At 46.4% G+C, this 20077-nt stretch overlaps 2 protein-coding genes across 2 annotated transcripts; both read left to right on the top strand.

The window, feature by feature from the left end:
- Nucleotides 1-5218: 5218 nt before the first annotated feature.
- Nucleotides 5219-11643, top strand: SLC10A4 (solute carrier family 10 member 4). The gene is made up of 3 exons (XM_003933639.4): nucleotides 5219-6044; nucleotides 6794-7004; nucleotides 10515-11643. The coding sequence occupies exons 1-3, from the start codon at nucleotides 5437-5439 to the stop codon at nucleotides 11025-11027; spliced, it is 1332 nt and encodes a 443-aa protein (XP_003933688.1). The 5' UTR covers nucleotides 5219-5436; the 3' UTR covers nucleotides 11028-11643.
- A 692-nt stretch (nucleotides 11644-12335) lies between these two features.
- ZAR1 (zygote arrest 1) lies at nucleotides 12336-20037 on the top strand. The gene is made up of 5 exons (XM_039468477.2): nucleotides 12336-13369; nucleotides 15157-15249; nucleotides 15331-15405; nucleotides 16484-16738; nucleotides 19477-20037. The coding sequence occupies exons 1-4, from the start codon at nucleotides 12383-12385 to the stop codon at nucleotides 16625-16627; spliced, it is 1299 nt and encodes a 432-aa protein (XP_039324411.1). The 5' UTR covers nucleotides 12336-12382; the 3' UTR covers nucleotides 16628-16738; nucleotides 19477-20037.
- Nucleotides 20038-20077: the final 40 nt, after the last annotated feature.

Consider the following 20077-nt stretch of genomic DNA (forward strand, 5'->3'; position numbering starts at 1 on the left):
CCATCTTGGCCAACATGGTGAAACCCCGTCTCTACTAAAAATGCAAAAAATTAGCTGGACATGGGGACATGGTGGCACATGCCTGTAATCCCAGCTACTTGGGAGGCTGAGACAGGAGAATTGCTTGAACCCAGGAGGCGGAGGTTGCGATGAGCCGAGAATGCGGCATTGCACTCCAGCCTGGGCAACAAGAGTGAAACTCTGTCTCAAAAAAAAAAAAGAAACTGGGGTCAAGAGCCAGGCTGCAGCTATGACCATGCCTATGAATCATCACTGCATTCCGGCCTGGACAATGTTAACATCCCTAAAAAAATTTTTTTAAACAAAATGCAAAAGAAAGAAATTGAGGCAAAACTATATGTAACTTGCTTTTTTTTCATGTAAAAAAACCATAAAATTTTAAAATAGTTGCATAATATTTATTCTATTATACAAATAAGAAAACAGTTTACTCAACCAGTTTCATATTGTTGGATGCTAGGTTGTTTCTCATTTTTCTTCTACCAGTCTTATATTTGTACGTAAACTGTCTGCAAGTCAGATGATTTCTGTAAATAGGCAAAATACATAACTTATAACCAAGCATTTTTATTATTAAATGGAAGAAGTTTTATTTCACTAGTAGTTAAATAAGCACAAAATATGAAAGTATTAAAACAGCATGTTGACAAAAACTCTTAAGGTAGCAGCACTTCTGGAAACTCAATGGAAGAAACGCTCAAACACCTTTAAGGGTACTGAGGTACTGAATGCAACTTCTGTGAATCCTTATTGTTTTTCTGCATACTCAACATCTGTTTTTCCTCTTTCTGTTAACAGCTGTCACTATTCCTCTGGGGAATCCCTTCTCCACATTTGAGTTGATGTGTCTTAAGTAGGGATGAGGCCACCCCCTCGCTTCAGTGAAACCATTCCATCCTGTGGCCACAGTGATTGGTTCAAGGATGAGTACACTTCTCTTGCCTATTTTCTATTTAATTATTTTATTTAATTACTTCTATTTTTAAAAAGCCTTCTAGCTTTCTTTCTTTCTTTCTTTCTTTCTTTCTTTCTTTCTTTCTTTCTTTCTTTCTTTCTTTTTCTTTCTTTTGAGATGGAGTCTTGCTCTCTTGCCAGGCTGGAGTGCAGTGGCATGATCTTGGCTCACTGCAACCTCTGCCTCCCAGGTTCAAGCGACTTGCTTGCCTCAGCCTCCTGAGTAGCTGGGACTACAGAAGCCTACAACCATGCCAAGTTAATTTTTGGAGTTTTAGTAGAGATGAGGTTTCACTATGTTGGCCAGGATGTTTCCTGACCTGGTGATCTGCCCGCCTCGGTCTCCCAAAGTGCTGAGATTACAGGCATGAGCCACCCTGCCCAGCCTAGCTTCCTTTTAAGAAAAGTGGCCAAACAGACATTACTGTACAATAGTTCCCCCTTACTCATCTCAAATTAATCCCAAGACTTCTATGCGAACTCCTGGAAGTAGGCGCTCTGTTTTCACAGTTGTTTCTATGGTAGGATATATATATCCAAGTTGATTGCATCCTTGCCATATAACATAATCGCATATATCTGAATCTTTTCCAGTACTGGAAAATGGCATCTAATCGCTCCAATTTAATTGCTCTGGTTACTAGTAAATGTGAATATTTTCACAAACATTGGCTGCTTGCATCTCTTCTGTGATCTTGCGCCTATTTATGTAATTTGCCTCATTTCCTATATAATAACAATAAAGCTGTTTTATAAATTAATCATAAAATCATAAATTTTCTCTAAATTTCTTAAATAATGTTTTTACTACACCAAAGTTTAAAGTTTTTTTTTTTTTTTTTTTTTTTGCTTTTTATTTGTTTTGAGACAGGGTCTCACTCTATCACCCAGGCTGGAGTACAGTGGCACAATCTTGGCTCACTGTAACCTCTGCCACCCAGGTTCAAGCAATTCTCCTGCCTCAGCCTCCCAAGGAGATGGGATTACCGGTCCCTGCCACCACACCTGGCTAAATTTTTATTTTTTATTTTTTAGTGGAGACGGGATTTTGCCATCTTGGCCAGGCTGGTCTTGAATTCCTGACCTTGTGATCCACCCACCTCTGCCTCCCAAAGTGCTGGGATTACAGGCATGAGCCACTGCGCCCAGCCGAAGTTTAAAGTTTTTATGTATCCATGTCTACTGAGCTTCCCATTATGAGTTCTTCTGTTACTATTGTGCTTAGAAAAATTTTCCCTATCCAAAGATGAGATAAACACTTGCCAATCTTTTTATCCAGTATTTTGTTGCATTATTATTATTATTAATCCTTTAATCTACTTGGAATTAGCTTTGGTATACAATGTGCCACATAGCTTTAAATTTATTTCTTCCCAAATAGCTAGCTCAACTTAATTTCCTTCCTTCCTTCCCTCCCTTCTTTCCTTTCCTCCTTCTCTCTCTTTCTTTCTTTCTTTCTTCCTTCCTTCCTTCCTTCCTTCCTTCCTTCCTTCTTTCCTTTCTTTCTCTTTGTCTCTCTCTTTTTTTTAGACAGGGTCTTGCTGTCACCTATGCCTGTGTACAGTGGAAAGATCATGGCTCACGGCAGCCTTACTGTCATGGACTCCAGTGATCCTCCCACCTCAGCCTCCCAAGTAGCTGGTACCACAGGTGTGTGCCACCACAGGTGTGTGCCACCATGCCCAGCCAATTTTTTGTAGTTTTTGTTGAGACAGCATTTCACCATGTTGTCCAGACTGGTGTTAAACTCCTGGGCTCAAGCGATTTGCCCACTTTGGCCTCCCATAGGCTTGAGCCCGTGCCTGGTCATATTTTCTAAGCACGATATTATCTCTCCCCTTTACATGTTCTTTCCCCCTTGGGTGGTCCAGACCCTTCTTGGTGGCAGCAAGAGTAAACAGGAGGCAATACAGGAAGCAAAATGACTCAAGCCACTTCACCAGTGTCTTAACACCTAGAGAATGTGCTTAATCCTAATCCTGGGGTTTTCTCATAAATAGTGAGGAAGATGAGAAAGAAGGGGAGGCCAGAGCACCTGTTTTCTTTACATTCAATCACCCCATCAGCAGGAGTGACATCAGGTTTGTAGGTCCCAAGAAGCCCTCAAGATTGCAGGTGTAGCATCCCTTGTGATTTACAATCCCAGCCCATCATCCCCTTCTTTTTTATTTTTATTATTCGAGGTGGAGTTTCAGTTTGTTGCCCAGGCTGGAGTGCAGTGGCATAATCTTGGCTCACTGCAACCTCCACCTCCTGGGTTCAAGCAATTCTCGTGCCTCAGCCTCCTGAGTAGTTGGGAGTACAGACATGGGCCACCATGCCCAGCCAATTTTTGTCTTTTTAGTAGAGATGGGTTTTCACCATATTGGCCAGGCTGGTCTTGAATTCCTGACCTCAAGTGATCTGCCCGCCTCAGCCTCTCAAGTTGCTAGGATTGCAGGCAAGAGCACCCGCGGCAGGCCCCTTTCTGTTTTCAGTCTTCGCCCATTGCACAAATTGCCTCCCAAGTCCCTCTCTAAACTCTGAGAGGAGATAGTTGGATGAGTTGAGTCAGTCTGCCTCTAATTACTGCTTATTTAATGTGATTGTGGATTTTAATATCATTAACACGATGAGGGGTTCTGAGGCAAATAGGAGTGGTGCCTGCACAGTTGGTTTCAGCTGAATCCTTTGCCATTTGTGTTCTTGGCTTATCTCATCCTGTGGTTTCAAGACGGTGAAGGCTCAGCAGTGCCTTTGCTCCTTATCTTGTCTGTTTCTCCACACATCTTCCCTGGATGTACAAATGTAATGGTTAGGTAGTGTGGATTGTCGTATATCTGAATATCTTTCTTTTTATCTATATAAGCTGAAATGAAAACTTAAAATACTTTTGGTCACAACCCACTTCCCTTAAAGCTCTACAGAGCTCACTGAATTTCTTTTTCCTGGGTGTAGTGGTTTGGAAAAGTGTAAGGACATATTATCCTCCTAAATGCTTGTAAAAGCTTTGCCCTCATGGAATTTACAGTCCAATGGAGAAGAAATAAATTATTTGTGATGAAGAGTGCAATATGCTTTGCATTTAGTTTTACTTTTCATGTTCTCTGTCTTCTACATGAGATTTGGGGAGGAGGAAAGGCTCAGTCCACCCTTGGGTAATAGAAGCTACTCTGTGCCAGGACAGGAGTTAGGGAAAAGTTCCCGGATAGAAAATTCACTGTATCTTGGGGATAAGACTGAGCTTTGATTTCAGTCTTATCCCAGGGTTGGTTCCTGCTGGTTTTCACGACTCAGCTTACTATCACTTTATGGTCACCCCAGGGAGGTAGATGCCTCCTCAAGCGGCCCGCTTGGTTGGTAAGCATAGAAATTATTTTCCATTCTACATACCATCTAGTGACTGTCTTAAAAGTTGTTGCATCTCCGTTCCTAAGAGCTCTGATTTTGATTTGTTTTGGGATAAACCTGTCTCTAGCAGGGAATCTCAGCACTTTATTTCTTTTCAGTCCTTTAATCCTAATGCCAGGACCTTACTCATAAAGCTTCGTAAATCTGTGGCCACTGAAATATCCTCTCTCCGCCTGCCAATAAGTTCTTAAACACACATTTTTCATGGAGACTGTTATTAGCCAAGCTCTTGTCTGCCCTTTTTAAGGACACATCACCGTGCAGATTCAGTCAGGTACCTCTGGGTTCGGTCGATAAGGCTGAGACTTCCCTGTGCCTCAGTTTCCTCGTGTGTAAAAATCCGGCTTGTAAAAATTGTATCTTTATCACAGCTATGCTGTAAGAATCGAATAAACTAATGCACACGCACTTGCACAAACCCGCTATATTATTACATTCTACTTTAAAACTGAACATGAAAATCATGCAAAAAATTGTTTGCAAATTCAAGCCAGATATCGCGTCGTGCTTTAGAATCGCTCATATTAAGTCAAGCACCCCTCTTAGGGCTGCAGGCCATGGGAACAGTTTCTGTGGTTTACGCGCGTGCATCGATGAGCTTATCCACCCACCCCCTCCACTTTGTGTGTCTGGGTCTCCAGATTTCATTATAAAGAGGCAGAGCCCATCAGAGAACTTGATCGGCAGCCAGGCACGGTTTTTCCCTGCTCTGGTCCTTTGTCAGGTCTTTGTTCCGCCCCTGGCTACACTGTAACAGAACCACTTACTGGCGATTCACAGGAGGGGACCGGGCGGCGGGGCGGGGCCTGCGGGGCGCGGGGCCGGGCGCGGACCCGGCGCAGCTATTGGGTTCACCCGGAGGGCCGCGCCGCACCGAGCGCCAGGCTGCGGGCGGCTGCAGACCCGGGAGCGGAGACCTGCCCGCCGCACCCGACGCCGCCGAGGACGTCAGCGGCGCGCAGCCGGGGCTCAGAGATCGACGGGCAGACCGACGGGCGGCGGCGGCGGCGATCGCGGGACGGAAGGGCGCGCGCGGCGGGAGGAGATCTAATCAGCAGCTCCGGCCGCGCCATGGACGGCACCGACAATGCGACCCTGCTCTTCGCCCCTCTGCTGCCGGACAACTACACCCTGGCGCCCAACTACACCCTGGCGCCCAACGCCAGCAGCCCTGGCCCCGGCACCGACCTCGCCCTCGCCCCTGCCTCCAGCGCCGGCCCCGGCCCCGGGCTCAGCCTCGGGCCGGGTCCGAGCCTCGGCTTCAGCCCTGGTCCCACTCCGACCCCGGAGCCCACGACCAGCGGCCTCGCGGGCGGCGCGGCGAGCCACGGCCCTTCCCAGTTCCCTCGGCCCTGGGCGCCCCAAGCGCCCCCGTTCTGGGACACGCCGCTGAACCACGGGCTGAACGTGTTCGTGGGCGCCGCCCTGTGCATCACCATGCTGGGCTTGGGCTGCACGGTGGACGTGAACCACTTCGGGGCACACGTCCGCCGGCCCGTGGGCGCGCTGCTGGCCGCGCTCTGCCAGTTCGGCTTCCTGCCGCTGCTGGCCTTCCTGCTGGCCCTCGCCTTCAAACTGGACGAGGTGGCCGCCGTGGCGGTGCTCCTGTGTGGCTGCTGTCCCGGCGGCAATCTCTCCAATCTTATGTCCCTGCTGGTTGACGGCGACATGAACCTCAGGTACGGATCTGTCTATTCCCCTGGCATCTGTCTCTGCCCAGCCGCGCGTTTACAGCCGTGGGCCCCCAACGAAGGACAGAGGCAGTGCAGGGGTTGGAATCAGGCGTGGAGGAAAGAGGAGGAAAGGAGAGGAAGATGAGGACGCCCGGGCTTTAGAAGTCAAGGCCAACCTACAGGTTGTGCTGCCGGCAGGGCGAGCTAGACGGCGAGGGGGCTGCTCCAAGGCCGGGATTCCGTGCGCAGCGCGGCCATCAGATCCCTCGTCGTCCTCCAGGAGCGTCGGGCTGGCGGCGCAGGTAGTTGGCCAGTGGAAGACAAAGAGAAGGGGAAGTCTGAACTAGAACTCGCCAGCGACGTAAAAGTAACAGGGCTACCAGCCTGGCAGAGAAAGTAATCTCACATAGGGGACAGGATCGTTGAGTTCAACCAACATGTAGCGGTCAGCAGCTTCACCATGGCTGACATTGCAGGGTGCTTGCGAGGATGAACGCTCCTTGCCCTCAGAATCATGCAGGCTCAATAGACTTTATAAAGGCTAGGGTAACCGTACAGAGACAGGGTTCCCCCCACCCTTGGGTTCATGTTTCCACTGGGCTTAGATGTGCTGCTCTCTTGGCGATGTCGGTTCTGCCCAGACTTCAACCCCAGGAAGTCTCCCAATTTCCCCTCTACTCCACGTACAACAAAAAGGTTGGCTGGCTCTTTGACTCAAAGCCGGTTCTGATTTCTGCTCATTCCCTTTTCCACAGCATCATCATGACCATCTCCTCCACGCTTCTGGCCCTGGTCTTGATGCCCCTGTGCCTGTGGATCTACAGCTGGGCTTGGATCAACACCCCTATCGTGCAGTTACTACCACTAGGGACCGTGACCCTGACTCTCTGCAGCACTCTCATCCCTATCGGGTTGGGCGTCTTCATTCGCTACAAATACAACCGGGTGGCTGACTATATCGTGAAGGTAAGGCCTTTCTTCCCTTTCCATACTAGTGTGGAGAGCCCTTGATCTCTGACCCACAGCATAAATGTGAGGACGTCTGGAGAAGGGAAAGGAAGAAAAGGACTTGGAAGTAGTTGCCTGGTTTAAAAAAAAAAAAAAAAAGTTTATGCTATAAAGTTAACTTCCAGTTTTGGGATTCCTAGAACAATAACTTTAATTAAGACACAGCTTAATCAAAACCAGCATAAAAGAACTATTATCAGTACTCATCTGGAGGAAACAGATCATAGTGCGGTGAGGAAGATGACAGTGTAATCAAATGGCAACATATTTTCCACTAATTGTAGATAATTAAAAATCAAACAGATTAAATAATTTTAATAGAATTGGTACAGTGTTTTAGAAATGCATGACTATCTTTTCAAAAGTGGAACTCTAATTCTGAGAAACTCTATTGTAGGTTCCTTTCATGTTTTCTTAAATTTTAAAAGTAAGTTGATAATAATAGGACAAAAAGTAATGGAAAAGTTACATTGTAGTAATAGAACACAAAATACTGGCTTTAAAGCACAAAATAAAAGTTGGGTCCTGGATAAATAATGGAGGCTATATTACTCTTACTAAATGTGTTTCTTTTTTCTTCCCCATTGCAATATTTTATATGGTCTCTAAAATTAGTGAAAAGATGAGGGATTTCTATAATTTATGCAATATTTCTAATATTTCCCCTATGCGTTTGCTTAAAAAAAATGAATGCTTTCTGTAGCAGTAGAGATTTTCTAGTAGTTCACTGGAGAATTTTCTTTGAAAATTCAAGAAGAGCAGTGAAAAAGAATAAGCCGTGACAGGATACTGACTTCAGGTAATTAGTCAAATAAAATACATAATTATTCCTGGAAAATGCATGAATTCTTTTAGACAAATGAAGAGAAAAAGAGCCACCCTAATGTTTCAATTATGTAGATTTAAGAAGACACAATCTTCTGTTTTACTTATATTAATTTATTTTCTAAAGTAATCTGATTATATAGAGGAGTCAGCTTTTATTACTATGAAAAGTAGAGAGTTGTTTTCTGTACATATATCCAGCCTTGAGTAAAAGAAATCCTGCTCCATAATAAACATGTATATGTGAATGTAAAAATATATATATGTACATGTAAATACACATATTTATCCATGTTATATTCAATATACTCATAGATACTCTTGAGTTGCATTAATAACTTGTTAATCATTAAGCTAATGCTATTAACATGATGGCATTTACTAGAAAACCTTAGGAAGTCTAAGAAAAAGTTAATCAAATGACCTGTTTACACACCAAAACCAGAAAAGATGTAGTCAATAGATCAATAAGATTAGCTACCTTTCAATTTTTTTTTTTTTTTTTTTTTTTTTTTTTTGAGACGGAGTTTCGCTCCTTACCCAGGCTGGAGTGCAATGGCACGATCTCGGCTCACCGCAAACTCCGCCTCCTGGGCTCAGGCAATTCTCCTGCCTCAGCCTCCTGAGTAGCTGGGATTACAGGCACGAGCCACCATGCCCAGCTAGTTTTTTGTATTTTTAGTAGAGACGGGGTTTCACCATGTTGACCAGGATGGTCTCGATCTCTCGACCTCATGATCCACCTGCCTCGGCCTCCCAAAGTGCTGGGATTACAGGCTTGAGCCACCGCGCCCGGCCTTGAATTTAAAGTTAACCTAGCCCTGTTCTTTAATAGAACACTGGTAAGAAGCAGCTTCTCGTCTACGGCTATACCACCCTGAGTGGTCCTGATTTCGGAAGCTAAGCAGGGTCAGGCTTGGTTAGTACTTGGATGGGAGACTGACTTGGGATACTGGGTGCTGTAGGCTTAAAATAAAGAAACAGTTTCTTAATGCTTTCAATGTGACGTACTTTTGAAACAGTAAGTTATTTACGTGTGTGTAATAGCTTGGTTTCTGCCAACTGTATATCTGTAGTATCTGTACCTTATATAATAAGTATTGTAGCATCCTCTAGGGTAGAATTTGTGACCAGCTCAGATAAATTTTAAATATTTTAAGAGTGTAAAGTTATGCCAGTCTCACAGATTGCAAAAGGGTTATCTCCGCTATCCAGAGAACCAGAAGCAACATTTAAGCTGTTCTCTCTGGATCAGTTTCCTTGCCCTGACCACTCCTCATTAAAAAAATAAAATAAAATAAAAAGAGTTAACTACCAATATGAAGGAGAACTAGGAGAAAAATTTTTAGGTGTCTGCCTTACTATTCATACAGCCTGTTTTATTTGAATGAGTGAAATGTTCTAGTCAGAACATCAAGACAACATGTTTTATACAGAAGAAAGTTGTACTGCATCTAAAATTCATTATAATAACCCCAAAGCATCATAAAAGACTCACAGAGGTTTCTCATGAACAAAAGAAAAAAAAGTTGCCAAATTGCAAAGAATTCTTCACATCTTTATTTACATTTTTTTCTCTTACATAATCTAAGAGTAGGTAATTGTTTCAATATTGCAAGCAATCCTCTGCAATATATTTCGAGGGTTAAAAACATCACACACTGAGCTTCAGACAATTTAATTAAGTGTCATAAATTTTAACTCCTGTAAAATGAAAACTAATTTTTTATAGAAAACATGGGGTTCTGTTCAGGGAAAGTAAATATCTACTTGTCTGCTCTAATGATCAGACCATACCTGGGGTATGGGCTCAGTTCTAACTGCCCTGTTTTTAAGAAGCACATTCACAAATGAAACTCATGCTCAGAACAGTCAGGACACTAAAACAAAGTTAGGTGATGGAGGCTTTAAGTCTGGGCACAATCTGCCTGGAGAAGAGTAGCTTTCACCTGTTAACTGGTGTCTAAGCTTTTGAAGAGCTTGTTCAGAAAAGCTTTTTCTTTTTTTGAGATGGAGTCTCACTGTGTTACCCACGTTGTAGTGCAGTGGCATGATCTTGGCTCACTGCAACCTCCACCTCCCAGGTTCAAGCAGTTCTCTGCCTCAGACTCCTGAGTAGCTGGGATTATGAGTGCTTACCACCACGCCTGGCTAATTTTTGTATTTTTAGTAGAGACGGGGGTTTCACCATCTTGGCCAGGCTGGTCTTGAACTCCCGACCTCGTGAACTACCCTCCTCAGCCTTCCAAAGTGCCGGGATTACAGGCATGAGCCACTGCGCCCGGCCAGAAAAGCTGTGTTTTTTTTTTTTTTTTTTTGTTGTTTTTTTGTTTTTTTTTTTTTTTTTTTTTTTTTAAGAGCTGGTCTTCATTGCTCCTAACAGCCTATATCCAAGTCAATGGCTAGAGGTTACAGAAGGCAAATTGTCCCTCAACATAAGGACAGGCCTCCAAACAATCAGAGATGCCCAACATGGCTCTGGATGCTTCCCGAAGAGGTGGCCTGCCCATCTTCAGAAATATTCTGTCAAAGGTCTGCATTTGGTGTTGGAGATCATACTAGATGGTCGTTTTCTTCCATGAGCTTAGGATTCTCTCACCTGAATTCCTCTTCAACCTTCTCATTGTAATTTTCTATTACTAGGTTTCCCTGTGGTCTCTGCTAGTGACTCTGGTGGTCCTTTTCATAATGACTGGCACTATGTTAGGACCTGAACTTCTGGCAAGTATCCCTGCTGCCGTTTATGTGGTAGCAATTTTTATGCCTTTGGCAGGCTACGCTTCAGGCTACGGCTTAGCTACTCTCTTCCATCTTCCACCCAACTGCAAGCGGACTGTTTGTCTGGAAACAGGTAGTCAGAACGTGCAGCTCTGTACAGCTATTCTAAAACTGGCCTTTCCACCGCAATTCATAGGAAGCATGTATATGTTTCCCTTGCTCTATGCCCTTTTCCAGTCGGCAGAAGCAGGGATTTTCGTTTTAATCTATAAAATGTATGGAAGTGAAACGCTGCACAAGCGAGATCCTCTAGATGAAGATGAAGATACAGATATTTCTTATAAAAAACTAAAAGAAGAGGAAATGGCAGACACTTCCTATGGCACAGTGAAAGCAGATAATGTAATAATGATGGAAACCGCTCAGACTTCTCTCTAAATGTGGAGATACACAGGAGCTTCTATCTTGCTGAAATATTGCTTCATATTTATGGCCTGTGGTAGTGCACCTGGTTAACATAAAGGATAACAACTGGTTCACATTATCATATATGTAACAATTCTCATCTTTTCATTTTAAGGTTCGTTTGTGTATTAACCAAGCATTGTCACAAATGACAAATCAATGCTGTAATATGATTTGCACCTGGGATGGCTGACGTGCAGCCTGAACTAGTTAAATGTGCTTTTTAGTTTTTTCCGTCACCAATCTCTATGATGTTGCAAATACAGAAACTATTAGAAAAAAGGGTCTTGGAAATGTAGAATTTTGCGCACTATCTTACAAGTAAAAACAAGCTATCTTTGTAAAGCATAATTGAGTTTAATGTAATTGTCGTAAAAACAAAAATGTGTGCTTGCTCTACTTAGAATTCCTGATAACATTGAACTTTGACCTGTATTCAGAAAAAATTCCAAAACAGGTCACTTAAATAAGGAAATATAGTATTTGTCAAACCAGTATCAGAGAAAAGTTACATTAATGTATTTGATTACTTGATCTGATATCTACTTAATAGCGATGAATAATCAACATTTTTCTAGTGGACAAGCCATGTTTTTTTTTTTTTTTTGGATTGGTCTTTTGCATTTATGTAAACACATCCCGAATCAATTTCTGTTTTGAAGGAATGATTTGGTTAGGAAATTTTCCAGAACCACTCTGGAGTAAAGCAAAACGGTACCTCCTGGCCACCACTGGGGCTGGGGGAAGGGACGCGTTCCAGGGGAGAAAACAATTAGCTTAGATGAAGATGACCGGGTGGTTCTCCGTGCACTCGCCGAGGGGACTCAGTGGGTAGCCTCTCAGAGCAGCTCTGAGATAAACTGTCATCCGAGTTAATGGGTGACAGACCCAGAACAGTTCCCAAATCTTGGCACTTTCGCTCACTAGCCAGAGGCACCCAGCCTGGCCTCTGCTTCCCGGAGCGCAGGCACCTGTAACAATCAGGGCACCGGGAGTAGCCGACTCAGCTGAAGCCGGTGATGAGTTTCTCTCGTTGAAAACCTCCTCACCTCGGGCGCCCTGGTTCCCTTACAAATCAGCCCTTTCATCGCTTTCCAGATCATCTAAGGGTCACTGTGCCAACATCCGGTGTAGAGAGAGAGATTCCATAGGGAGAAGGACGGAGAGGGGCCCCCTCGGCGGGGACTCGGGGACACAAGCCGGTGGCTGGAAGGTCGCGGAGGGCGGTGCAGCGCGCGAGTCCCAGCCGAGGGCCGTCCCCGCCTCCGCCCGGCCGCCGGAGCGAGTCGCCTATTTAGGGTGCGGCGGCGGGTGAGAGCGGTGCGCCCATGGCGGCCCTGGGGGACGAGGTGCTGGATGGTTACGTGTTCCCAGCGTGCGCCCCCTGCTCGTACCCGTACCCCAACCCGGCGGCCACCAAGGTCAGGGGCGCGGCGGGCGGCAGCTGGCAGCACCGCGGCGGGGGCTGCCTTCCCGCCTCCTCGTCCTCCTCCCCCTTCTCGGCGGGTGCGGCCTCGTCGTCCTTCCCGGGCTGCAGGCAGCTGACCGCCGCCGAGTACTTCGACAGCTACCAGCGGGCGCAGCTCATGGCCCTGCTGGCGCAGGTGGGGCCTGGCCTCGGGCGGCGCGCCCGCGCCCGCAGGGTTGGCAGCTGCGATGTGGCGGTGCAGGTGAGCCCGCGCGTGGACGCCGCGGTGCAGTGCTCGCTGGGGAGGCGCACGCTGCAGCGCCGGGCCCGCGACCCCCAGTCCCCGGCCGGCCCCGGCGCCCAGGGCGCAACCGGCCGCGGCAGCTCTCACTCCCAGCCGCCGGCTCGCCGGGTCCCGGAGCAGGGCAGCCTCCTGAGCGGCGCCCTGCGGCCCGTGCGCTTTCCGCGCACCGTCGCCGTGTACTCGCCCGTGGCCTCGCGCCGCATCACCGCCTTCCTGAGGGGGCCCGGGCCCAGGGCCGCGGCGGGGGAGCAGAGGTCCGGGGCGTCGGACGGAGAGCAGGGGTCGCGGTCCGTGCGACTTCGAGGCCCAGAGGAGGGAGAGGCGTCGGCGAGCAAGGTGCCCCGACGGCCGCAGTCCGAGGACGACGGCGAGGCCCAGGCCGCGGTCCGGGAGAGCTGGGAGCTGCCGGGCGACGGCCCCGGGCTGCCGCCGCGGGAGGCCCAGGAGGGCTCGGCGGCTCGGCGGTCAGCGCTAAGGAGCCCGGGGCCGTCTCCGCCGGTGGGGAGGGCCCGAGACGGCGGCGACGGGCGGGAGGCGGCCGCCGCCGGAGAGAGGCAGTCGCCACGGAGCCCGGAGCCGTGCAAGGAGCGGCTGCGCTTCCAGGTAAGGCCTGGGGCGGCCAGGGGATCCCGGGGATGCAGGTGTCTAACTGGGGCCCGGCCCTGTGACTGCTCTGGGCACTCGGAGGGGCGGCACTTCCCTAAGCGCAGGCCACTTCTGTTTCCGAAACAGCCAGTGACTGCGGCAGGTGTCTTCCTTCCCGACAGCACAGTCGCATGGGGGTGGCCTGACTCGCACTCAGCGGCTGCTCCACAGGCTGAACAGGGCGACGCCCTTGGGACATTCTTATAACCCACACGTTTGCGCTGTAAAGCTCGGGCAGTGGGCGCGCAGGCCAGTCTTGACCGAGCGGTTGGATGACTTATGAGTAGACACAGCTGAGCTTCGGAAGGAGCGTCGATTCGCAAGGACCCCTCTCTGCATATTTCCCCACTCCTTGTGACAAAACCCCTTCGACTGCTGGGATCCTGGTCAGCTCTTCTGACTTCTCCTTTGCAAGTTTCCAAGCTCCTGGAAAGCTGGAGCTCCTAAAATGCCTCCTCTTAGGAATTTACTTTTAAAAAGCATCCCCCACTCAGAAACCCAATACTGTGCTGCGAAAGCATTTAGGGTGCTGGTGTTGCTGCCCGAGAGCAGCAGGCTGAACCTTTAAACGACTGGGGCACGCAGAGGGCAGTTGTGACCCAGTAGAAGAGGAAAGGCACAAGAGGTGGTAGGAAGCTCGAGGGCGTCCGCCGTGGTCGCTTCCACAGCCTTCACAGGCTGGTATTCCTTTTGAGGGGCGGGGTTGGTGGCGGTAGGCTGATTGTGCGAGGACTGAATCCAGAGGCCAGGGCTTTCCAGCGTGGCCATGCACGAGCTGTGTGTGATCTTAGGCCAGCCATAACTTTTCTGGACTTAATGCAGTTTCACAGGTGAGCAGACTGAAGTGCTCCCCAGAGTTCCTTCCAAATCGAAAAGCCTAACTGGAAAAACATGTGTATAACTGGTTACTCACTGGGAGGGAAGCAGGGAAGTTTAAGTAACACGACTTTTGTCCATATGGAGTATGAATTACGGCTTAAGTACAACTTAGGTTCCTGGCACACTATTTGGGAATTAACTAGCAGCATAGAGAATGTAATCTTGGGTGGACCCCTTAAAGTTCCTTAGATGAGGAATCTTTTTTTTTTTTTTTGAGACGGAGTTTCTCGCTCTTGTTGCCCAGGCTGGAGTGCAATGGCACAATCTCGGCTCACCGCAACCTCCGCCTCCTGGGTTCAGGCAATTCTCCTGCCTCAGCCTCCTGAGTAGCTGGGATTACAGGCACACGCCACCATGCCCAGCTAATTATTTTTAGTAGAGACGGGGTTTCACCATGTGGACCAGGATGGTCTCGATCTCTTGACCTCGTGATCCACCCGCCTCGGCCTCCCAAAGTGCTGGGATTACAGGCTTGAGCCACCGCGCGTCTTAATTTTTCTTTAGCTTAATACCTTTCTTGTGTGCACAATCTAAGATCAGGCTTTATCTTAGAGAAAAGGCCTCCCTAAAGAATCCCAAACTTCAGAGAACTGCTTAACTATTATGTCCCTACTTATTCACTTATCAGCCAGCTGTATAAACCGAGTTAATCTGGTATATGAACTTTAAGGCCCATGCTTGCTTAATTGCTTGACTAGGCTATTAGCTCACTTCATTACTGAAGAGGCATACCCAAACCTGACCCTGATTTCTTTCATGATCTGGAGTGAAGCTGCCAATTTCAAATACCAGGTAGATCATTCCTAACTCCTGAAATAAAGGATAATTCAGGTGTTATGGTTAAACTGACATATCCTGTTGTTCAGTTCTTAGAGCAGAAATATGGCTATTACCACTGCAAGGACTGCAACATCCGATGGGAGAGTGCTTATGTGTGGTGTGTACAGGGAACTAACAAGGTAGGAAATACCAGGTAACTGGCATCTTGCTAAAAGTGTCAAGGGAGTTTTGCTTTAAGTTTATTCTCTTTCTTGTCACAGGTTTACTTCAAACAGTTTTGCAGAACTTGTCAGAAGTCTTATAACCCTTACCGAGTGGAGGATATCGCCTGTAAAGTAAATCAGATGTTTTGCAATTTTGTCTGACCTGGGCAGTCGTAGATGGCTTTTAGTATAGTTTCTTGAGTATGCTTCCAAAAAAAGAGGCCAGGTCCCCAGACCTTTAGGTTTCGACTGGCTTTTTTGTTAGGAGTGGTTGAAACAATACTCCACTGGGAAATGGGGCCTTGGTGTTAGGTTCTTGCTGCCCTTGCAAAATGCTCTGGTTAACCTCTTTTAAAACTTACCTCACTTGTGAAATGTAAGACTACTTGCCTTACTTGGTAATCTATGAGAAAATTAACAAGCATTAACCCGAGGTCGTCACAGTTGACTGTTTTATCCAAATGCTTATAAAGCACAATCTCAAAGTAGTTTAAGCACAGGGGTTTAGTTTGTCTTGCCTGAAAGCTCACAGAAGGACAGTTTAAGATAAAAATAAATTGTGTAGCATAATGGGCGGTTGACTGTAATGGTAAGCAAGAAATATGTAACTAAGCATTGCTAAGCACTTGCTTGCTCACTATTAACTGTGCTAAGGGGCTTAGCTAATCCTTAAGAGGAAAGAAGGGACTGAATTCACCTGTTATCACACGGCTAATGGAGTCTGAATTGCCAGTTGAGACAGCCTAATCAATGCACTTGACCCAAGTTGGATATTTAGAAGCATTAACACCCTGGGATGGTGGAGAGAAACTATGTACTTAGAATCACTTAAATCAGGGCTGGGCATGTTTCTGAAGGAGGATGCCTTAACTGCTCTGCTCTTGGCTTTCAGTGTCAAATTAATTCCTGACTTGTTTGTTCTCTACCCTTCCTCTTAAAAAGTTGTTGCAAAACAAACTTCACAATTCAGAATTGGATCTGATGCAATATAGCGACAGTACAGCATGGTTAAACACTCACTATTCCTAACCCTGTCAGTGCTAGGTAGATGGGGACGTAGAGGGAAAACAAGATGACTACAGGTCCTTGCTTAGAGTGCATTCAATAAGTACTTGAATGGACTAGAAAAATAGTGTTGAAATCCTAGGGAATCACTAAGGGTTTATCTTCTGTACACGCTTCTTCCCCCCCCCACCCCCACCCCCCGCAGAGTTGTAAACAAACTAAATGTTCCTGCCCAGTAAAACTTCGCCACGTGGATCCTAAACGGCCCCACCGTCAAGATTTGTGCGGGAGATGCAAAGGCAAACGCCTGTCCTGTGACAGCACTTTCAGCTTCAAATACATCATTTAAGTGAAAGCGTTGCTGTGCTGACGGAGGAAGTGAGCTTTTCTGTGCCTCTTCTCTCCCTTCTCAAAATGCTTCGTGAAAGGCAGTGTATTCTGAAAAAGCCTTCCAATAAAGGTATTTGCAACACAATTTATACACTGCATAAAATCTGTCTTTGAAAATAAAGTTTCAAGAGCGGTTGTCTTGTGCTAACAGTCTGGGCCTGTCGCTTCACCTTTATGAACGCTTGTTGATGGCATAGAGTGGGCCAGGCTCTGAGTTAGGCTGCAGCCACTTGGAAAACAATTTAGGGGGGCTCGTAGACAAGGTCTACTTTTTGGGCAGGTCTGGAGGGCTGAAGCTGAGAAGCAAGTTGTTAACTGAATAAAAAGCCACCTAGCTGTAATGTTAAGCATTCTTTTGGGAGAGGTGGAGGCAGAGCCATTTCTTGGTTGAACAAGACCGCTGGAGGTAACCTAGATTGGGAAATGCTGAGTGGCAGTGATGGGGCAGGTAAGGGCTTCGGTGTCTGGGTGACTTTAGGAGGTAAGCTACTAGGTGGAGGGAGGCTGGGAAAACTAACCTGACTCACTAGTCAGTTTCACAGATGGCAAAGTGAGGCTTGGAATAGGGTGGCTGTGGGCAGCTGGCTGCTTTCACACTGAATAACCGTCAAGCAGACCTTGTGTTTCTTCAAAGCTTTTTTTTTCTTAAAGTAAGCCTCGTAAATGTACTTAAAGATGTCAAGTTAGAGGCGTAGGCCTTAGCCTTTGTCTTCACTGACTTCTTGCTAGTCGGGATGCCAAACTCTTTCTACCTGCATCTAGTAGATTCTCGTGACTGAGGTCTCACTGCCAGAACAAACGCTCCTAGTTGGGGATGGCACCGAGTTTGGAGCCTCAAGTGCATTCAGTGAAATTAAAGTTGTACTATCTGTTTAATTACAGAAACCGTGTAATTGGAATCAGGTGCTAATTATGCCTCCAGTTCTCTAACATCCCACTTCAGTGAACCCCTTACTACCCTAAGAAGGCCATAGCACTAAGTTTTTTGTTTTTTTTTTCCCGAGACGGAGTTTCGCTCTTGTTACCCAGGCTGGAGTGCAATGGCGCGATCTCGGCTCACCGCAACCTCCACCTCCTGGGTTCAGGCAATTCTCCTGCCTCAGCCTCCTGAGTAGCTGGGATTACAGGCTCGTGCCACTATGCTCAGCTAATTTTTTGTATTTTTAGTAGAGATGGGGTTTCACCATGTTGACCAGGATGGTCTTGATCTCTTGACCTTGTGATCCACCCGCCTTGGCCACCCAAAGTGCTGGGATTACAGGCTTGAGCCACCGCACCTGGCCAGCACTAAGTTTTAACATCTTGGACACTTGGGTATAGTGAAAGGGGTTAAAAGGGCCCAAAGTGGGTTGGAGGTCTCCATGGACTCTATCTTGAGGGTAAAGGCCCACCTGTATCGCTACGGACGGAGATGGTGCATGTAAAATGCGGGTTGCACCTGTCCTATCAAAGCACTGTCAGGTGACATTTAACAGGCACCTCAGTTGTTGCTACTGGAATTGAAGCAGGAGAAACCTGTGCTTGGTAGAGATGTGGCATCTCATGGAGCTTCCAGTAGAGTGAGCAGATGGCCACTAGTTTTTACATAAATGTAAAACTGAAGTTCTGACGTGTGGTAAGATCTGCTTAAGTGCCTCTCCAATAAGGGACCTGACATGTCAGCGAAGCCCTGCCTCAAAGAATGACACCTCAGCTGAGTTCCAATTCAAATGAGTAGAATAAGGCAAAAATGGGGAGGAGAAATTTTTCAGATTAGGCCAACCTGTGCAAAATCCCTGTGGTAGAAAACTGGGAGGAGGCCACAGTGGAAGAATATTCTGGAGGACATGCCAGGTGAATCTAGCAGTGCCAGACTAGAGGGATGTTTTGGGCCTTTGTCAGGATGGTCTCTACTGGAGTACAGGGGCTACTCACAGACATTATCAGGGCACACCATACCCTCAAGCTGTTGGGCTCAAGTGATCCTCCTGTCCCAGCCTCTCAATTGGTTGGGACTACAGGCACTTCACCAGGCTGCACTAAAAAGTTTTAAAGGTATGGTGGGGATGGTAGGGCATGGTGACAGATTCACTTTAAAAAAAGATTTTGGCTGTACAGTGGATACTTGTAGATAAGGAGACGCAGGGACCAGATGAAGTGGTGGCGGGGCTAAAGAGAAATGACAAGAACTGGCGTGGGGAAAGCTGATGTGTTATTTTAATAGTTCTAACACGTGCCTGTTGATTTGGTTGGGGGTAGGTACAGGTGTAGGAAACCCATTTGTACTGTTGCTTGCAAATGATACATAACGTGCTAACTTAGCATTTCCTCAATGAATGAATGAATTACACTAATGTACCTGCATTGAATCCTAAGATAGAAATTTTCACTGGTTTTTAAAGTGGTTACATTGTTCTTTAATATTGCTTGCCATTAATTTTCCTAACACAGCAGCTAACCCTATTTTTTAGTTGAGGAAAGTGAGAGTCAGACTGCTTTACTTAGGGTGGGTGAGCATGCAGATATTCAAAGTGGCACAAAAACATGCCATTCAGATTATGGTGATTACATTCGAGCAATGAAAAGGCACTGCCAAACTCTTTGTGCCTACAATCCAAGACTTGTAAGATGTGAATACATTTTAAGACAGGTTGAGAGAGGCAAAGGAAGTACTCCAAGAGGTCTCTGGGTATCAAGAGAAGTAACTGCAGTTTTCTTTATATTTTCCACATATTCTAAAGGAACCATGGATTACTTCGAAAAATTATGGGGAAAACGCTATAAAACACAAATATATGGATTTTATAATGTCTCTCTCCTTTCGTTTAGGTTATGCCAGTGTTTTACGTGAGCAGTCTTCACTCATAGGCCTGGATGAGTCTTTTCCAAGAAAGCTTGTCATCATTTCCTAAATTTAAGGTACGTTATGTGTTTTAACACACCCTAATTTTTACATCACTAAAAGTAGCACATTTAAAAATACCTAAGAAATCCTGTGGTTTTGTTTCAGAAGCAGCATCAAGAAACTGGCAGATTGCTGCTTTTGCTGTTGTCTTACAAACATACTATCTAAAAATGATAAATGTAGTGGGCAAAAGAAAAAGGTACGTAGCAAAAACTGGGCTCCAAATGGAACTAAATCAGGGAATAAATGCTACCTTGGGATTCAGAGGATGAGGAGCAGAGAAGTGCAGGTTGGAGGAAAATGCCCTTGCAGAAGGGCATCCTAATGAACTTGTTTGCATCTTGCTTGCTGAAGGTACATTCATTTTTATTATATTAACAGACTTAGTTACATATAAACACAAAAAACAAGTATCACCTATTTGAAAGGTTTGGTTGGGTAATCAACTAATTTTGTTCTTTTTTAAGGCAATTCAAGAAGAAGGTAACATCTGAAAGGGTTCTAAATGATGCACACTAGAATCAC

This window comes from Saimiri boliviensis, chromosome 3 (genome assembly GCF_048565385.1).
Source record: "Saimiri boliviensis isolate mSaiBol1 chromosome 3, mSaiBol1.pri, whole genome shotgun sequence".
Taxonomy (NCBI): domain Eukaryota; kingdom Metazoa; phylum Chordata; class Mammalia; order Primates; family Cebidae; genus Saimiri; species Saimiri boliviensis.